This window comes from Danio rerio, chromosome 3 (genome assembly GCF_052040795.2).
Source record: "Danio rerio strain M-AB ecotype USA chromosome 3, GRCz13ab, whole genome shotgun sequence".
NCBI lineage: Eukaryota > Metazoa > Chordata > Actinopteri > Cypriniformes > Danionidae > Danio > Danio rerio.
The window spans coordinates 7470761-7491918 of NC_141023.1; the positions used below are offsets into that span (position 1 = coordinate 7470761).

Genomic DNA, 21158 nt, shown 5'->3' on the forward strand with positions numbered 1-21158 from the left:
AGGGAAGTGAGTGGCCTCCATTAGCTAGTGAAGTGCTGTGCAGGTAAACATCACTTCCCTGATCTGGTTTAGTGAGGGTTTCTGGGGGGATTAGGTGAGAGCTGCCCACGCAGAGCCAACACTAATGGGCAAAGTTTTAACCATTAGTCAAACTATCAAAGGCACTGTGCTCACAGTTTGCTCTGGGTAAGAATGAGTTAGCCCACACCAGGCCTTGGATTAATGTGGAGTGTCCACTAGTGCACAGATCCTGCAGCTGTGGGCCATACCTAAGCTAGCCCGCGTTGGGCCTGTTTAGATTTAGGGCCTACTCACACTATGCCATCCGTACCGTGCCCAGGCCCGTTTCCCGGATCGTTTGAGAAGTGTGAGTGTGCTGAATCGGGCTCAAGCACGGTTTACTTGGCCGGCCCTGGCCCGGTTGGAAGAGTTGTGCCTGAGGGCGGATCACTTGGGCTTTGGTGCGGTACGCTTGTGTGTGTGTGCAAAACGCACCAAAGCCCGAAAGCGAGACGTGACTTTTAAGGGGCTGTTTCATATGGATTTATTAATCATTCTTACTGTTCAGTGAACGCAAACTGCCGTAGTTTATGAAAGACGCAAACCCCTCACTGCACGACAGCTGCGCGCCTTCAGCAGACCTCCTCATTCCTGCAGCACGAGAGCTTTATGATCGTTTATGAGCGCCAAAAGTGGCAGTATCTGTCCTGTGAAATATCTGACTGCGTGTCTCCGCATCCCTAAGGACTGTTTGGCGAAATATTTGACGGCATATCAAACGACTGAAACGATATAACTAGAGAAATCTCCACTGTGCTGCTGAGTGAGAGCGTATGGCAAGCCGTTTTAGCATTTAAACCTTGTTCTGACTATCCATAAATATATTTAGAGATATGTCTAATTATATTTTGACTAGTCATAATTATAATTCGACTAGTCAGAATGACAATTAGAGATATCTGCAATTACAATTGTACTAGTACGAAATCAGATTGGAGATATCTGCAAATATATTATGACTAGTCATATTCCTCCATTGACTTCCATTGAAAAATATTTGCAGATATCTCTAAATGGGTTTTGACTCGTCAAAAATCCAATTCAAGATATCTACAACTGTAATTCGACTATTAGTAAATTAATTAGAGATATCTTCAAATATATTTGTAAATATCTCTAAATATGACGAATTAAAGACATCTCCAAATGTATTATGACTAGTAAAAACTCAGAGATATCTCTAATTACAATTGTGACTAGTCAAAACTCAGTTAGAAATATCTGCAAATATTTTTCAGTGGAAGTCAATGGAGGAATATGACTAGTCATAATATATTTGCAGATATCTCCAATCTGATTTCGTACTAGTACAATTGTAATTGCAGATATCTCTAATTGTCATTCTGACTAGTCAAATTATAATTATTACAAGTCAAAATATAATTAGAGATATCTCTAAATATATTTATGGAGTCAGAACAAAGATTTAAATGCTAAAAAGGCTTGCCATAGAGAGCGCTTCACTGGACAGCGCAGCAGCGTGCCGAGGGCCGATATGGTGTGAGCGCGGGCCGTCGGGGGAGACGGGAGGGGGGACAAGCGTGCTTTGGCCCGGTTCGAGGCAACTGTACCTAGTGTGAGTACGGCCTTAGTGTGGACTCATTGTAGAGCGTATTGTGCACAAAATGTCATGATCAGACCTGCACGCTCATGCTTGCTGGGATGTCTTCACAAATTTTTAAACTTGAATCCCTTAATCTTCGGTGAGAATTTTTTACCTACTGGTGGTGTTTTTCTCTTTCAGATTCACCTGAAAACACATACAATGGTGAAACAGGAAGCAGCCTCAGTGAGCCACTGACTGAAGGTTTTGAGTCAAACAAATGTATCAAGGTAAACATTCCTTTAAAATGTATTAAGATAAAATTTGAGACTTTATAATAACGTCATTTTCTCCCATGATTTGTGGCAAAACATGTTGAGATTGCACATGCTGAAAAATGTTCATGTATTAAGCCTGTAATTTGGACCATACCTTAACTAAAAACTAAATAAAGTCACAACTGTTTACTATCTCATTATTATTTTAAGTCTATAATTAAAATCCTAAACAAATAAATAAATAATGAATGCTGACTAAGCAAATATCTACAACCCCAAATCAGAAAAAGTTTGAACAGTTTGAAAAACGCAAATTAAAATGAAAGTAGGGATTTTACTTTGACTTGTACTTCATTGCAGACAATAAGAACACAAAATATTTCATGTTCTGTTGGGTCAACTTCATTTAATTTGTAAATGAGCAATTTCAGTGTTATTGATGTGACATTTGCAGTAAAAACTCAAAACATAAATTCTCATGGAAAGTATATGTTAACATTACATCTCTTTATATTTTATATATATATATAATATACATGTATATTTATATTACAACTAACCACAGAGTTGTGGGATCAGAAAAATATCAGTTTTTCAAAGATATATATTTTTTAAAAATATCAAAGACATTTTTGAGTATTTTTAAAGTACTGTAAATGCTTACATAAAAAAAAAATGTAGAAACAGTTTCTCTCTTTTGGCTAGAACTTTTTTTTTCCTGGCAATGTTCCTGCATGGAATTGCTCAAATTTACAACCTTTCCTGTCATTCAGACCTGGAGCACATTTCAAAAAACATTGGGACAGGAACAATTTAAGGCTAGTAACCGGGTAAATTGGTAAAATAATGATGAGATTTGAAACAGGTGATGTTAACAGATGATTGTAATTATGATTTGGTACAAAAGCAGCATCCAAGAAAGGTATTCTGGATATTGGCCTGTCTGCAGTCCTGACCTGTCTCCAAAAGAGAATGTGTGGTAGATTTTGAAGCGCAAAATGTGACAATGAAGACCCCGTACTGTTGCCCACTTTAAGACTTGTTTGCAGGAAGAATCGGACAAAATTACACCTGAAACCTGAAACGTCTTTTAAGTGTTGTGAAAAAGAATGGCAACATTACAAAATGGTAAATGCTTTACTGTAACAAGTTTTTAAAAATGTGTAGCAAAAACAAACAAAAAAACAAAAATCACGAGGAACACATTAAGCACATTTGTTGTATTTTCTGCAATGAAACACAAGTAAAAAGTAAATTTGGAAATCACTACTTTCTTTTTTTTTTTATTTGCGTTGTCCATACTGTCCCAACTTTTTCTGATTTGAGGTTGTAATAATCTGGTTATAAAATTGAGCATGAAGCATGAACACTAGTGGCACATACTGTAGCAGAATTACAAAAAATTAAGCATTATTATAAAGAATCTTGTAAAAGCCATCTCCCTTTACTCAAACATCACAAACGCATACCTTGCAGGTACTGTATGCCTCAAGAGATAAAAGTGCACTATGAAAAGTACAACATATTAGATACTTTTTACTTTTTTATTAGATACATTTACCCGTGTTTCTGTGCCGTGTAAGCAATTAAACAGGCTAGAAAACACCCTGCTTATAATAACCCATCCACTGTCAGCATTTTTTTTTTTTGATTGCCCAGAATTGTTTGAGGTCATCTACACTCGATGCATAAGTATTTTAATGAACACTAGGGATGAACACAATAATCAACTGCACCGAACAAGAAAATACAGTGAATTAGGTATGAACTCATGCTGCCTTAAAGGTGCAGTAGGTGATCTGCCAAAATGCTAACCGCTTAGCATATTATCTTTGGACGGCGGGGAGGGACTGTGATTCAAAGCCAGATGCGCAGAAGTCTGAATCTACATTTGCTTACAGACAATCTGACCTGCTTATCGGAATTAAGGGAGATGACGGTCCGACTCTATTTAATTGGAGGAACATGTTTTAGTTTTATACTTTACCCAGAATATAAAAATACATATAAATACATTTAGATCATTTACTGTAATCATTACTATTGGACTGTGAAGAGACTTTCAACCAGCACAACAAAAAATGCTTCTGAAGACAATCACCTACTGCACCTTTAACTTGATGGCTTGAGGTGCTTGATGGTCAGTTGTCACAGTGCCAACTATCCATTTTTGTCATGATCTGTAGATTTCACATCAAACAATTTAGGGTGTTTAATTGTCATTTATAAATGTATGGCAAAGTATTAATTAACATACAGAGTAATCATTACTATATGCGTGAATATTATGATGTATAAATGTTCATCTAAGTTTAATGATCATTAACCCTCCTCTCGTGTTCACATCCCGCAACTTACTTTAGTGTTGCAGGTCAAAATTGACTGGTCTGTGTTAACTGCTCTTAAAATAGCACAAATATATATATATATATATATATATATATATATATATATATATATATATATATATATATATATATATATATATATATATTCAACATTCTTTAGCTGTGAACAATGTCTTAAAGTAGTGTTTAACATGATTTATAGCCTTAGACATAAATAACTGCAGTGAAAATACAAATAACAAATGAACAATAGATGATACTGACAGAAATCAAAATACTTTGTTTCGTTATCAATAGTGAAATCAGGCTGGAGGATCGGCACAGGAATTTAAAATACATTGTGTGTGGGGATACCCCTTAATTTCTTATGTCTTTCACTTTTGACTGAGAACACCACAGGTATAACAAGGTTGATTGAAACTCTCAGAATTCAACGAAAGAGGTGATCATCACTTTTATATGTTCAAGTGCATATTACGGAGGATATCATAAGGCCTTGAGGCAACGAGATGTAAAACACAATATTTATGAGTGTTTTAAGTTGTAAATCAGTCAGATTTGACCCAAACATGACAGGAAGGTTAACTTACTCGTTCTGAATGATCTTTAAACCATCTTCTACTCTTTAATACAAATGGTTTGTAAAAAATGCAATACTTAGTAGTGAAAAATGTATCATTAACAAAGCATTATAACGTTGTGCATAAAAACATTATACATGTGATTTTAAGTTAAAAATACAGCATTTGTAGCTGTAGGTTATAAACCGCTTACTAATATCTTACTAAGTAGAGTTGATGCTTAACAAATTATTAATTAACTATTTGATAATGCTTAATAAATGGTTTATAGTGTGTAGTTATTATTAAGTGTTACCAATGTCTTTCTCTTTGTCTTCAACTCTTTCCATGCCATTGATATGTTTTTATAGCATTCCATGTTTTAGGTATTTTATTATAAGGGAGGCCATATAATGCAAGTCCTGAGTGAGTTAAAGGACTTCTTGGTCTCCTGGTTGCAAAATATAAGATAATAAGAAAAAGTGAGAAAAGTGAGTCAGATCGCATATAAAAATTAAGCTATACCAGTTTCTTCTATCTGTTCAAAATTATGCTTGTTGTACATTTATCCACTTGTACACACATTTACACTCTCACTCACACAAATGTATTCGTGTTTGATGTTATTGTGTAAATGTGCACTGCGCTTGTGTTCACATTTATTGGCCACACCTGTTGGTCCCCAGAGTTGTTTTTGCTTAAGTTTCTAAAGCAAAACTGCAATTGACAAATTTAATTAGGAATGATTTCTAAGCCAAATTTAATATGTAATTAATTAGATTAATTTGATAGTTTAATAGATTAATTTAATAGATGAATAGATAATAGATTAATTAGACAATTTTGATTTTAGCGTCAAATTAGTTCAAATTTTAAATGAAAAGCATTAATAATGAAAAAAGGCCTAATTATAAGAACTGAATATGATTCCATGACAATGAAACTGAATAAAATTATCTACTATTTCATCTATTATACAGACAGAAAACGAAGAAAATGGACAAAGAGCACATCAAAACATACAGCAAGAAAAGCCTGAACAAGACAAAAGAGAGCAACTATTTCAGAGACTCCATCTTCACAAAAATGGCAAACTGACAGCTGCACATGTTCTGCAGATATCTGAACATTCTTTAAAGTTACATGAGTCTTGTGCGGAGGAGGAGCTGGTACAGAGTTTCCTACAAAAACTACTGATGATGAACTACAGAGCAAGATACATCAGTACAAAAGAAACCAAAGGACAGGTGCGAATGCAGCAAGTAGACCAAGAATTGCCTGAAGATGAAGGTGACTTTTTTGATTTTGTTGTGCAAAACAACCATTTGCCAAACACAGGATTAAGTCACTCTGAGAGAATCCACCCGATGGATGTTCAGATGGCTGTGTTTCATTGTGCTGATGCCTTCCTAAAGCAGATGATGGTCATTAAATTGTCCCAGTGTCAGTATGCTCTGCCTCTACTTGTTCCTGATCCAGAAACACAACAGATTGAGTTTCCTCTCTGGACATTCAGACAAATCAACAAGAGTTGGAAAACAAAAAAAGACAATGAAATCATCAGTCAATCCCAGCCAGTCTACAATGCACAAACTCCTATGGTGTTTTTCTTCAGGTATAGCACAGTGTCTCCATCCAAGTCTCATTTGATAAACAGTCTGATCAATGAGAAACACAACACATTCTTCCACAGGAACTGTCCAGGCAGCAGCAGATCTAGAATCCTGATGGATGGAGTGGTGGAGATTGCCTGGTTCTGTCCTTCTGGAAAAGACACTGATAAATTCAATAACTGCGTGGCCTTCTGTAATCTACATGGAGATGCAGGAGAACATGAGAAACAGATGAAGATCCTCACAGAAATGGCCTCAGTCAATGTGGTTCTACTGCCACAACTTCAGAAAAATGACAAAATTACAGCAGAAATCCAGAACTTGTTCAGAACAACAAAGCCACTCATTTGCCTTTTTACTGAGGATGAATCTCCCCTAACTGAAATGAAGAAATTTAAGTTCAAAATTGGTTTAAGAAACAGAAATCAGTCAGACATTTCTGAAGAAATACGAAGGGTTATAAATGACTGTCTCTCAGAGTTTTCTTCCATTTTCAGGCCTGTAGATTTATCTAAAGACTCAGACATCAGAGTGGATGAGGAAGACGCTGGAGACTGCATGAGAGGAAGAGCAGCAGCACAGCAGATGATCAGTTTACTTGAAAATGAAAAGCTGACAGAAATCAAAGAATCATTTCTGCCTCATCAGGGGAAACTGTGGCATCAGTGGAGTCTGAAGAACAAAGAACTACACCGACCTCAAGGTTATGAAACAGAAATCGACATCAGTCGAAAACGCACAGAGATAAAGAACATCCGTCAAGAACAACATAAATCGGACATCAGTGATTTTATGAAGCTCTTTATTAATGACATGAGCTCAAATAATACAAACAAAGTGTTTTTTCTCAAATGGCTCAGAATCCTCCTGGATGAACATACATCAGCTGACCTTTCTGCTCTTCATCACAAATATGATAAAAAGTGGTCAGCAATTGTAAAGCTAAAAGAGAAGAACCATGAAGAATGTGAACAATTCAAAGCTGAAAAATCAGAACTTGAGAGAATATCTGAAGAACTTCAAGCTGCAGCATTTGGTCTGGAGCACATCATGAGGGAGATTAGTCAAATATTTGAATCATGTTCATCTGTAAGGGAGACAAATAAAGACTTGCCAGTTGACTTCAATTCTCTCCCAAGTGTCGCAGCAGAGATGATGATCTCTGGGTTTCCTCTTGAGCTGATGGATGGAGATGCTGCTCATGTTCCTGTAATCTGGATCTCTGCTGTACTGGATCAACTTGTCCAGAAACTGGGAGACCAGAGAGTCTTTGTGCTGTCAGTTTTAGGGATTCAGAGCTCTGGGAAATCCACCATGCTGAATGCCATGTTTGGACTCCAGTTTGCCGTCAGTGCTGGCAGATGCACCAGAGGAGCTTTCATGCAGCTGGTCAAAGTGTCTGAAGAAATGATAAAAGAAATAAAGCTAAAGTTTGACTATATTCTGGTTGTTGATACTGAAGGTCTTCGTTCTCTAGAACTGTCCGGAAAACAAACAAGACATCATGACAACGAACTGGCCACATTTGTTGTAGGTCTGGGAAATCTGACCTTGATCAACATCTTTGGAGAAAACCCCTCTGAGATGCAGGATACTCTTCAGATTGTTGTTCAGGCCTTCATGAGGATGAAGAAGGTCAGACTGAATCCCAGCTGTGTTTTTGTGCATCAAAACGTTTCAGACGTCACAGCTGGAGAGAAAAACATGGAGGGAAAGAGACGACTGCAGGAGACACTGGATGAGATGACAAAACTTGCTGCTAAAGATGAAGTCTATGATGCAGAACGTTTCAGTGATGTCATTGCATTTGATGTTCAGAAAGATGTAAAGTATTTTTCTCAGCTCTGGGAGGGCAGTCCACCAATGGCACCACCAAACCCAGATTACTGTGAGAATATTCAAGAGCTAAAACAAACTATTATGTCTCACAGCTCAAAGTCACAAGGAATATTACTGATACACTTAAAAGATCGTATCAAAGATCTCTGGGAGGCTTTACTGAATGAACGATTCGTCTTCAGCTTCAAAAATTCATTGGAGATATCAGCTTACAGGAAACTGGAGACTGAATACAGTAAATGGTCCTGGAGTCTCCGCAATGTCATGATGGAAACTGAGCACAAACTTTACAATCAAATAGAAAATGATCAAATTGATGAGGTAAAGGAGACTGATCTTAAAAGCAAACTGGAGACGACGATTGAAGAAGTGAGAATTTCAATGACAAAGTTTTTTGATAAAGACCCAGATGCTGAAATACTGATTCAGTGGAAAACATCATTTGAAATAAAAATCAATGAGCTTCAGGAGAAAATAGTGAGAGAAACGAAAAGAAAACTAAATGAGGTTCTTCAACAGAGAGTCCTGAGGAAAAGCATTGATGCTCAGAAGACTCATCATGAAAACACACTTTTGGAAAAGAGCAAAGAACTGGCCTTAACACTCAAAGAGAAAGGAAATGATGAAGAAACATTGAAGAAAGAGTTTGACTTGTTTTGGGAAGAGAGTGTGACAAAGATTATCAGAGACAATCCAACAGTCAAAGACATTAAGATAATGACTGATGTGAGCGAGATCCTCTGTAACCTCTATAAAAGTGTTTCTGTACAGAAGTACAATAATATTTTTTCTGTGCAGAATTATTCTGATTATGTACAACTGAAAAAATCTAGCGGATTTACAGGACAAATTCAAGATACTTTCAGATCAGTAAAAAAGGGGTTTGGTTTTGATACTCTATCAAAAGAGGGTGAAGCTCAAATAAGATTGTTAGTCAACAATGTTGTTCAGCAGACAGATACAATGATTCAGTCATTTAACATTTCAAAGATGGGTTACAACATCAGCTACATTCAGCAACTCGCAGACTACATCAAGAAGAGAGTAACAGAACATCAAAATGGATCAGTGAAATATGTGTTCAAGAATGAATTCTTCATGGATTTGATATTCTCTATCATTCAAAAAGCAAACACAACAATCACTGACCAACACGAACTGTTCAGAGAAGCCAATGATCCTGTCATATATTTTAAGAAGAAGAGAGAAGATTACTATAGTATTTTCCAGAAATACTGTCATGGAGCAACATCAGCTGCCATCTTTGGTGAGATCATCTGTCAGAAACTCAAAGAGCCTATTGAGCAGAGCGTCTACAAGAAAACTGCCAGAGAATTAGCTGGTGAAATAAGATCAAACTGTGAATCATTGAATGGAAACAGATCAAATCTGGAGAAACACATCCTGAAGACACTGGCAGAAGAGGAGGACTTTGACAAATACATGAACTACATTACAACTCCCAGAGATCACTTTAAGAGTTTCATCAGAGATGAAGTCAGTCGGTACATCAGTAAAAAGTTCAACATCAGTGTTTTACCTAAGATGAAGAAGAACATTGAACTTCTGCAGCAGAACATCATGAACGCAGCACATGAATCTACAAAACATGCTCAAGTTAATAGTGGAGATGTTGGTTTGTGGCTGAAGAGTTTCACACAGCAGCTCTCAGAAGATCTGATCTTCTCTGAAAAAGACCTCAGTGGAGTAAATCATGATGATGGTGATGTGAATCTCTTAGAAGATGTGTTAAAACAAGAACTTCCTGATATAATGTCTCAGACCAGCACGGGATTCAACAAGACATTTGGTCAAAAACTGGATGTCAAGTTCAGGCCAGAAGAGCTTCTGATCGATCACTTGTGTCAGTGTTGTTGGGTTCAGTGTCCATTCTGTGGTGCCATCTGCACAAACACCATAGAAAACCATGATGAAGATCACAGTGTTCCTTTCCACAGAGTAGATGGAATTAATGGATGGGAGTACTTTGCAACAAAAAATCTTAGTGTGGATATCTGCACAAATTTAGTTACAAGTGAAAAAACATTTTTTACCAAAGATGGAAAATTTCCATATAAAGAATACAGAAAAGCAGGAGGACTTTATGCAAAGTGGAGCATCACTACTGACCACTCTGAACTGCCCTACTGGAAGTGGTTTGTGTGGAGATTTCAGGAAGATCTGGAAAAGAACTACGATGAAAAATTCAAGGAAAATAGTGAGATTCTAACTGAATGGAAAAAAATAACAAAACAGGATGCTACTGAGAGTTTGGAAAAATACATTGGAAGTAGAGACCTGCACTCCTGTGGGACAAAATTGGATTGATAAATGCAGGCATGGGAGGAAAGGTCCTCATGAATGTGCAGGTTGCAGAAGAATACAATTATTGGCAGGACAATTATTTCACTAAATACAGCTACTCTGATATTTATCTACTGCACAAAGCTGCAGAGAGAGCTTTCAGTGTCTGTGATCACATACTTGAGCAGAGACATATTAATCTGAAGCCCTCATTAGTTAATGACAAATGAATATATGACTACTCCTGCATGGACACATTAAGTATAGGCCCACATTTTTTTTTTAGCTAATTCAGTTTATTTTTATATTAGCTAAATATTGAAAATTGCATTAATTATTGTGAGAAATAAGGATGACTTATGTTTAATGTTTGGACATTGCTGAAGGCAAAATCTGAACTAATATTAGGCCAAATGCTTTTCTTTTTCACCACTTGAGAAATCAACGTTTATTATTATTTTGTTTATTGTAAAATTATTAGCCTAATTCTAACTAATCTGAATGTTTTTCTGTTATGCTATGAAAAGCTTCTTCTTTCTCCTCTTCCATGTTAATCATTCCATTTAAATAAACACATATAAAATAAAACACAATTTGTTTATTGTTTTGTCTTTTTTATTTATATTCAAAAGGGAAGCAAGTGAAACAAATAACAGCTTAGTGGGAAAAAGCTGTAAAAATAAAACTACATACATGTTTACCTGCAGGCTTATGCAGGTGGGAGGGGGACAAAACTTAATAAATAGTAAATTCATAAAAATAAAATAAAGTTTTGCGGGGTGGAACTAAATCTTAAGGAAGTGGGACAATCCATCCCCCGCAGGTCTCTAATGGGAAGTATACAGTATATACAGGGAATTAGTATAACAAAACAACATATAATGGAGGAAACATGCTGAGGAAAGCTGTATTTATAATGAAACAGCAGTTTTTTTTTATATATATTTTTTTGGGATAATTTCCATGAGTTTATTGGAACACTTTTTACTAAGCCAATAAAATACTGATATTTTTATATATTAGCTAATGCTGAATGCAGCCTATATAAAAAATCTTGGGTGTGGTTTTTTTTGCAAATATAATGTTGGTATTGAGATCAGTTTGAAGTATTTTCGATAGACTGGAGTCCTAGAGACATTTTGAACAGCTTCTTCCCATTGTTCTTTAAATTTAGGCTGGATTTTTTCTCTTTCTCTGTTTAAGTGATATAAATAGTTCATGATTAGTTAGTAGATATTTACAGTGAAAAAATGTTTCAGTGTGTAACAGTCCTCATGTGGTAGAGATTAAATAAAAAAAACAGAGACTATGAATTTTTTGTGTGAAGTCTTTATTTTTTTCATCAAAATATCTATTTTGCTACACATATGCGGTTATTACTCATAGAAAATATTTGTCTCACACATTTCTGTTTTCTAATAACTGATTTATTTTATCTTTGTCATGATGACAATAAATACTTTTCGACTAGATGTTTTTTAAGACACTTCTATACAGCCTAAAGTGACATTCATTCATTCATTTACTTGTCGGCTTAGTCCCTTTATTAACCGGGGTCGCCACAGCGGAATAAACCGCCAACTTATCAAGCACGTTTTTACGCAGCGGATGCCCTTCCAGCCACAACCCATCTCTGGGAAACATCCACACACCCACACACACTCATACACTACGAACAATAAACCCAATTCACCTGTATCGCATGTCTTTGGAATGTGGGGGAAACCTGGAGAATACCCATGCGAATGCAGGGAGAACATGCAAACTCCACACAGAAACGCCAACTGAGCCGAGGCTCGAACCAGTGACCTTCTTGCTGTGAGGAGACAGCACTAAAGTGACATTTCAACAAAAGTGTCTTCACAGATTTAAATCAAAATAAATCAAATTTTCCTTTTCCTTTCCTAACATTTCATTTGTCAAGTAAAATAATATTACGCCAATTGCGAAATAAAAACAACAATAAGCCTAATCAGAGTTGATTAATATCCAATATCAGTTGCTCAAAGATAAATAAAAAAGTTAGAGATAAATACTATGAGCAATACCAATAGAAGCACGTTGTTTTGATCATCAACACATTTTAAACAGCTCCTTTGTTAGAAATTTCAGTGTCAAAGAAAACATGATTAAAAATGTAAGGATAATCAGGGAATACTTTATTTCTGTGGTTATTTGAAAGCATTAGTGTAGTAAGAAATGAAGCTACCTTTATCTTTTCATTTATAAACATACTGGTCCTGTTTCCTTTTCTTGTTTCATTTTCTTTTGTTCAAATATCTGTTTTGTATATCGGTGGCCATGTAATAATGTTGTGCAAACCAATTCTATTATCATAAAAGTAAAATACACAACAAGCCAGACAGTGTTATGCGAACTGTGAAATGATTTCTTTAAATTTAAATATGATTTCAAGAGTTCACACTTAGATACTGTTTGACAACTTGTTAGCAAGTTAGCAGGTTTGGCATGCTGTCCCGGGAGAGAACCCTGAGCTCGGAGATAGTTGAGCCCAGGGCTCCCGCCAGGTCCATAAGGCATGTGAAGGGAATACGAGGTCAGGTGTTCTCGAGAGCTTCCCTCGGCAAAAGAGGAAAGGAGGAGAAGGGGTGGATGGGGGGTTTCTTCGGAAAACGAAGATAGGGGTGTACATCTTAGCTAGGTTATTTATAGTGAGTTTGGATCGTTCCGATTGGCTAGCTAATGAGCGTAGATGAGTGGCCGGCTGCAGTCAATCATATCACGTGCTCCTCTCGAAATTAGTTTATGAAACTTCATTTAAATTGATTTGCTTTAATTTAGCTTAAAAATACACATACACATTCTTTCACAATTTGAACATGCCTACAGAGATACTGTAAACATACAGTAACATCCCATATGAGCAATTAATCAGCGATTTTTTCCCCCCCAAACTCCTCCTTTGCATTAGGTCTGATGACACAGTCTGTTGGGATTGGCCGGCTGCGTTCAGCATGAGACGAGAAAAAAAGCCCACATCAACATTGTTGAAGTAGTCCATTTCAGTTAAACATCAGCATATTGCTCTATTCCCAACCCTATAACCCCAAGTATACATTATATAATTGTTGTTTAGCATCCTATGATCTGCCATAGACTAATAAAATCCAGAAACAGTATATAGATTGTCAATGTTATGAAAAATTATGTCAACAGCTCTAGTGAAAACCTACCCCGATTCTTCCTCTGTACCTGTTTTCCTAATTTTGTGGTGTATTCCTTCAGAACACTTTCCTCTTGCCCTGTCATCGGTACAGGCCACTGAGATTCATCAGCGTGCTTTTGTAACGCTCCTCTTCCTGATGACGCAAATCACTCAGGCGGACACAGAGAACTGCGTTCTGCGTTGTTTATTCTGTAACAGAAATATACATCCTCTGGCAACAGTATGCATTTAAACATGCATCGCCTTTCTGCATTTAGCAACCATTTTCTGCTGTGTTGCCACATAACAAAACATTATTTAGTTACAAAAGTTCATATATAATATACATATATAATATACATTCATATAATATAAATCCTCTGGCAACAGTATGCATTTAAACATGCATCTAAAAAAACCAAACAAATAGTAAGAAATCACCCCTGCACATATTAATGTCATCATTCCAGCTACACATAGCATGAGCAAATTAAACCACACAAAGTTTGTCACACACGGCAATCACTCGACAGATTTGATCTAAAACATCACTTAATGTTCCTATTGGGCTTGTATGTGTTGTTAATATGTGTTAAAATACAAAATTTGTCACATTTAGCTGGAGCACATTTTACCTACCGCCTTTCTGCATTCAGCAACCATTTTCTGCTGTAGGCGGGGCTTTGCAGGTGAAAGGTGACAGAAACAATTACATACTGTTGCCACAAGAGGTCTCTCAACAACCAGAACCCATTTTGGTGAAAGACAATTAAACATTATTTTAACCCTGTTACACTTTTTATGACCAAACTGTACACAAAATAAAACATCCACTAAAGAGGGATACAAAAACAACAAATGAAAAATAAAAGCAATCTCATAATGCAAAACATGCTAATATGCTTAATGTTTTTTTTTTTTTGGTTTTCATGAAATTCAATTCCCCAATCAAAGTTCCCCCACCTGTTAAATAAACTACAGTACATAAATGAGGTAAAGTTGATTTCATGTAAGCAACATTTGTTCATTTTAACACTCACATTGGTTACCGCGCTACTTTGAATGTTGGGTCAGAAACTGCATTTAAGTATAACTTTAATACAACATTAGCACTATTTAATTGACTGTGAACAATATTGTACTTTGACAGTCATTGACTGCTTATATAATTTCTCCATTTGCAAATTCTATTTTTCTGATATTATATTTTTATGGACAATGCCTGAATGTGTGAATATAAAACTACTTTAGCTAAATTATAGGGGTGTAACCGATCATGGTTAATCTGTAATTCATATATCACAACCCACGGTTCGGAACATACGTAGCTTGCAGATTAACACATTTTTTTTGTAAATTAATCCTAAGTTATAGGATTAATCTAACGATCACAGAGAGATCACCTCTTGCGTCATTCAGATGTATGAAAGCATATAGGCTTTCCTATTAAATATAATGACGACGAAAGAAGTTGTGGTGGGTTTTCGAGATGTGGTGAGTTTCTTAGGTTATTAAAGTTGTTTTCTGTCCAGACTTGTTTGGCCTGAATTAATACATTCAGTGTAAGCTGCACAATTAATTATTAAAAGATCAGGATCTCAAGACACACACAACATGCATTATAAATGATGGTGATTTGCATATGTTTATTCATCCTTTAAATCTCTGCATTCAAATCTGAAATGCCAAAAATCAAGAAAGAGATTCAATCTTTTAAGTTAGTTATGAAGTTACAAACAGTCAAATAACACAGAATTACTGGGAGAACAGTGTATAGTTTAGATAAAACCACTGATGCTTATGGTAAGATTAAAATCACATATGCATTTAACCTGATGCTCAAAAATCAAAGTTGTAGGCAGCAATTACATTATTCAACCAATAGGTGGCAACCACCAGCCATCAAAAATATGCCACTTAATCATTCTTTAAAAATGACATGTTTATCAATGAAACATGAAGTTTTATAAGTGAATAACTGAATCATTATTGAAAATCAGACTAAAAATAGATATGGGTTGTACAAATTATAATGCTACATTTCTACATTTAGTGTTATCAGCAACAGTAGTAGTAACTTTAGGGCTCCAGAATATCAGACCCTAATAACTCTTATGGATTTTCATGAGGCAAGACCATAAGAATTGCTATGCAATACTACAATGGACTTTCTGATCTGAGAAGTGATCAGGAAACCAGCTTTTCAACTATTCTATTTAAATCATCCTGATTAAATCTCCCTGACTGTATAGGCCCTATCATACACCCGGCGCAATGTGGCGCAATAGTCATTTGGTAGTTTTAGCTCGGCGCAAGAGTCGTTTTGAGGCGTTGCGTTACGCTGTTTAAATAGCAAATGCATTAGCGCTCATATGTGCGCCCATAGGCGTTCTGGTCTATAAAGGAAGGCATTCTGAGGCGGACCGCTGGCGCGTTGCTATTTTGAGAATCTTTAATAGATTTTTCATTAGACCAAAACTAACCCGGTCTAAACTCCAGTGCAGAGTTGCGCCTCGCTTACACACTGCTTAATACACAGAAGAGAGCAATAGGCAAATATCTTTACATATGAAAAAATGTAAATATTAAGGATATATATAGGATATAATAAGAATAGATATAGAATATAAATATAAAGGATTAAAATATTACAAAACATATTATTTTCTAGCCTACATAAATATGAAAAATCACTGCTTTTATGTCTTCTTCATCTCGGGAGGCTTTTTCAGTTCATTAATAACAATTTGCTTTTGTATAATGTTGTTATTATTAGCAGTATTAATTATTATATCCATATTTATATTTGTTTTATTAAAACAAGCTTAGATTTGCCCACCTGTCAGGTTTTAGACCATATGGGGCACAGCATGTGTTTTAGGATATAACTCAGGTTTGAGCACATTTTGCTATTATTGTTTATTTATTCGTTTGCTGGAAATTAGAACTGAATTTAGAAATAGTTTTGAAACAAATATTTGCGCTTAACAAACAAAATTAATTATTTATAGACTATTTGATGTCTGTGCGTAAAGGTTTCCCTATCCAAGAGCGAAAGTGATCCATTATCTCTCATTCTCACGCAGTAGATGCTCTGTTTAACAAACTGTTTTCTGTTAAAAAACTGTCAACTGTTTGCTTGTGAAATGCAAATTTTTTCCACTTAGACCTACTTTGCGTCCTGTAAATAGCGAATGCGCTTATGGCGCGACGCAGCTGACTCTTAAAGGGAATGGGAGATGAGACTCTGATTGGTTTATTCTCAAAACACACCTATAACTGATTAAAAAAATAAACTCAACCCTTTTAGAACATGCGCCATGGCGCAAGACAGATTTCCCGTCCTTAAATTAGCAAAAACTTGTCCTGACACGCCCTGAAATCGTTTGCGCCCTGCGTTTTGTGCTCTGCGCATGGACTGTCAAAATAGAGCCCCAAGTCTTTGACAAGATCAGGGAAGAATGCAGTAATGCACTCTTCTCCTTTCACCCCAAGCCCCTCTTCTTGACCCTTAATCGACTGGCTGATCAGAGCACATTTCACATAAAAATGTCAATCAGAGCACATTTCACTTAAAAATGTCCAATGTTTTAATAATGTGTATCCTGCAGCACTATATTCATTTTTGGTATTATTTTAAATGTCTTTGTGTGATTGGTAAAATGGTCTTAATGTCACTGTTATGTTTTACTTGTATATGTTGATTTGGCTTTTGACTTTGATAAGATCTTTGCCACTCGCTCCAGGTGTGCTTATATGCTGGGATAATTGGCAATGAAGTACACCTGTGCAAGCTTACGCTGCCAATTTATTGCATTCATTGGCCCGTTCAATACTCTTTCAGACAAGCGGCTTCTGAACCGAATCCTCCCATTTTTGTCACTGGGTCGCTGGTTCGAACCTCGGCTCAGTTGGCTTTTTCTGTGTGGAGTTTGCATGTTCTCCCTGCCTTCGCGTGGGTTTCCTCCGGGTGCTCCGGTTTCCCCTACAGTCCAAAGACATGTGGTACAGGTAAATTGGGTAGGCTAAATTGTCCGTAGTGTATAAGTGAGTGTGTGGATGTTTCCCAGAGATGGGTTGCGGCTGGAAGGGCATCCGCTGCGTAAAAACTTGCTGGATAAGTTGGCGGTTCATTCCGCTGTGGCGACCCCGGATAAATAAAGGGACTAAGCCGACAAGAAATGAATGAATGATGATCTTTGCCAGATGTTCCCCCTCCTTAGAAATGGTTTACTCCTCAAATTTAGCAGACAAGGGTCTCTGTGGCACTTCTATTGTCTTGAGTTTATTGTTTTTTGTTTTGACTTGAGTATATAAGGTAAATATGTGGTATGGGTTGGGGGGTGATCATGTAAAAAGACACCCCATTGCAGCATCAAATTAAAATTGTATCTGTTATATATAGTTGAAGGCAAAATCCTGTGAAATATTGTATATAATTTAATATGAATCTGACCGGTTAAAGCTTGTAGGCTCTTTGGGTAACTACACAGTTTCAGTGGTTTCAATTTTGTTTTGCTTTTTTTATTTTTGCATGTGCGTGTGAAATTTGCACACATAGCAGCAACAAAAATGAGCTACATTTAAAAAGTATTGCAGCAGATAATTCTTTAATGCGTTTGAATCATGCTAAACTTTGTGTATTTGAGTCGCACAGCAGTGTGTGTTTGTGTGTGTGTGTGTTTTGTAGGTAATTCTTAAACTACGGGCACTTTTATGTCCTTTGATCATATATTCAAAAATACATATAATTTTGTTCAATTTCTTCTTTCTTTGTCAGACTAACAATAAAATCTACATAAAAAATGTACTAGCTTTTTATTGTAATTTGTTCATATTATTCAATCTCCTTTTAGCTGTCAAAATCACACCTAGTGTTTTAAACTTCAACAATGAAAATACGATTTTAAAATATTATTTATCTGTTATCTAAAAATGCATTTTAATTAAGCACTGGTTAAATAATTAAAATATTGTATAGTTGTTAATGTGAGCCTGTTATCAATATTACTTTTTATACAAAATATAGCTGTCGCACAGTATCAGTGTCATTTCCACCACAACACTGTAATGTCGCTTTAAAATGTTTTGTGTGAAAGATTATTGTGGAGGTTTCTATGAAAATGATAAGTGTCATCTGAGAACACCTTCAAGATGGAGAGTTAAAATTTTTATCAACAACACATTGAAGAAAAATCAAGGTAAATATTGCTTAATGTCATTTACAAACATGCTGTACCTTCAAAGATGTTTTTAAAAAACAAACAAAATGAAGGTAAATAAGAGTGTTTTGTAGACATGAAAGGCTAGTATCAATTTAAAGCTAATCGCTAAAGCCATCTTTCATTTTTTCACAATAAACTGTTGTAATGTCATTTCCATCACCACACACATTTTAAAAATATATTTAAAAAGTTCTCATCACACATCAAAAGTGTATTCACAATGTAAATGTTCATGCTCTATTTAATACAAACAATTTGTTGATTTATTTTCTAATAAACTCTTAACCAAATTAATATTACATTTTAGAGTGTGACAGGTGGACAATTTAGCATACAACTAATTTATTTCATTAACAAATGTATAATCATTATATATATATATATATATATATATATATATATATATATATATATATATATATATATATATATATATATATTGTGGAAAGATTGGTTAAACTAAATGCAAAAATGATATTAGCCAATGTTTGACTGCCATCATTTATTTTATTTTGAAATAAGCTGTACATTTAGGTGTGGTGGAAATGACATTTGTTCAGTTTATGATGGAAAAAAATGTTGCTCTTCTTATCTAAGTTTGTCCTCTTACAGATCATAAACTTGACAAATTGTTTAAACTTATGAGGATGTTACGGTAATTTTGAAAAGGTTTTTTTACTCAACTTCACAAAGCTAAAAGTGCCCGTAGTTGCAGAATGGCCCATATGTTTGTGTCCACCTGCCCACCATGTTTGCTTGGATAAAAACTAATCAACGGATACTTTATTAGAGATGTACAAATGCGTTCGATAATACAAATCCTATAAGTATCTTTGCACTTTTACATGTGCAACGACTTTTGTGACTTGCAGTTTTAGCAGACTGTGGGTGACCGAACGCGCTCACTCTAACAAAACTAAGGACAAAAGCACACAGCAAGCTTCGCTATAGCCAGACAGTAAATGCTTCCCAAATTGCATATTTATGCACTATTCTATGCCATTTTGTAGTTTAAATAGTGTAAGTAGTAGTAGAAACCTCTAAACATAACAAGTGCACTTTAAATACCCGGATGATGCACTCATTCAGCCGGTAAAATCAAGTGTGTAATGATGGACACTTCACACACTCAATTACAGCAGCTTTGCTCACGTAGCGGAAGGGGCGGAGCTATCAGGCGCACATGTTGGATAACTATTTATTTTGCATGGTGAAAGCAAAATTCTCCTACGAGAGTGATTATAGCGCCTCCTGATGGTGAATGTAGTTATACTCACGGCAGGTATTATTTGATAGTTTGGTTATTTATTTCACCGACTGTGCAACCGTCAAATGTCATCTGATAAACGGTTTAAATTTCCGCTTAGTAAAAAACCATTAGTGCTCCATTTGGGACAACACTACATGCATGTACTATGCTGTTGAGTGTGTAAGTGCATAAGTACATAGTGCATGAGTGCATAGTGTATAGTGTGCCATTTGAGACGCAGCTAGTATTGTGTGGATTGTAGCTAAATCAAAAAAAAAAAAAAGTCAGTATGCTTGCAAGGTAAAAGAGTGCTTTGTCTCCAATTTTAAATCATCGGCCAGGAATGTTTGTAAATTAGTATGTTTTATGTCACACACATAATAAATAACACACACACACTAAAGACTAGGGCTAATTTGCAAATAAAGTACACACTTTTTAAATATATATTTGCTTATTTAATTGAAGTATGACTTGAACGATTTTCTTTTCCGTGCAAGTTTTTTTTTTTTTTTTGCATGTGCGTGTGAAATATCTAAGTTCTACTTTTAAAGAAATCACTTTTATTTGTTTTTTCCCTCTAGTTTCCCATTTCTAACATCACTTATGAGTTAAAAAAACTCAAACTCAAACCGGTTTGGCAGGGATTACTATCATACGAAATGTGGAATGGGGTGGGGAGACGCTGCTGCTCTGTCGAAGTGAAACAAGGCCTTCTAAGTTTTGCTTTTGAAAAAAGGACAAAGAGTTCAAGAAACGTACTAAAAAATGAAAGAGATGGCGGCTAAGAATGACCTTCACTGTGGCTGTACATTTATTTTTCCCCAAACCTTTTGGAACATAATTAGTTACTTGCATTTTAACAACAAGTTTGTATTTAAAAAAGCTTGATAGCAGGCGAATATTTCAGTTCAGAAGAAAAGTTGCCCCCTCTCTTATAACTTATACATTTCTTATAACTGAAAACTGAGAG

General features: G+C 35.7%; 3 protein-coding genes across 3 annotated transcripts in view; 2 read left to right on the forward strand and 1 right to left on the reverse strand.

Annotated features, from left to right (window-relative positions):
• The window catches only part of rbfox3b (RNA binding fox-1 homolog 3b), a 997536-nt gene that overhangs the window by 178376 nt on the left and 798002 nt on the right, over nucleotides 1-21158 (reverse strand). The window lies entirely within an intron of this gene.
• The window catches only part of LOC101882702 (uncharacterized), a 35065-nt gene continuing 15711 nt past the window's right edge, over nucleotides 1805-21158 (forward strand). Inside the window, 1 exon segment of the mRNA XM_087243567.1 lies at nucleotides 1805-1893. The gene's annotated coding sequence lies outside the window, so the exon portion shown is untranslated.
• On the forward strand, nucleotides 5986-13854 carry LOC148679715 (interferon-induced very large GTPase 1-like). Its single transcript, XM_088649567.1, has 3 exons — nucleotides 5986-9014; nucleotides 9624-10119; nucleotides 13792-13854. Exons 1-3 carry the CDS (start codon nucleotides 5986-5988, stop codon nucleotides 13852-13854), a joined length of 3588 nt encoding a protein of 1195 aa, XP_088505693.1.

What these genes read in the sequence shown, in the direction of transcription:
- LOC148679715 (XM_088649567.1), top strand. Translation starts at nt 5,986, where the DNA reads ATGATGAACTACAGAGCAAGATACATCAGTACAAAAGAAACCAAAGGA. An exon ending in AAAAGTGTTTCTGTACAGAA is followed by an intron (nt 9,015 to 9,623) that starts GTACAATAATAT and finishes GAATGGAAACAG; the next exon opens with ATCAAATCTGGAGAAACACA. An exon ending in ACTTGTGTCAGTGTTGTTGG is followed by an intron (nt 10,120 to 13,791) that starts GTTCAGTGTCCA and finishes GTATTCCTTCAG; the next exon opens with AACACTTTCCTCTTGCCCTG.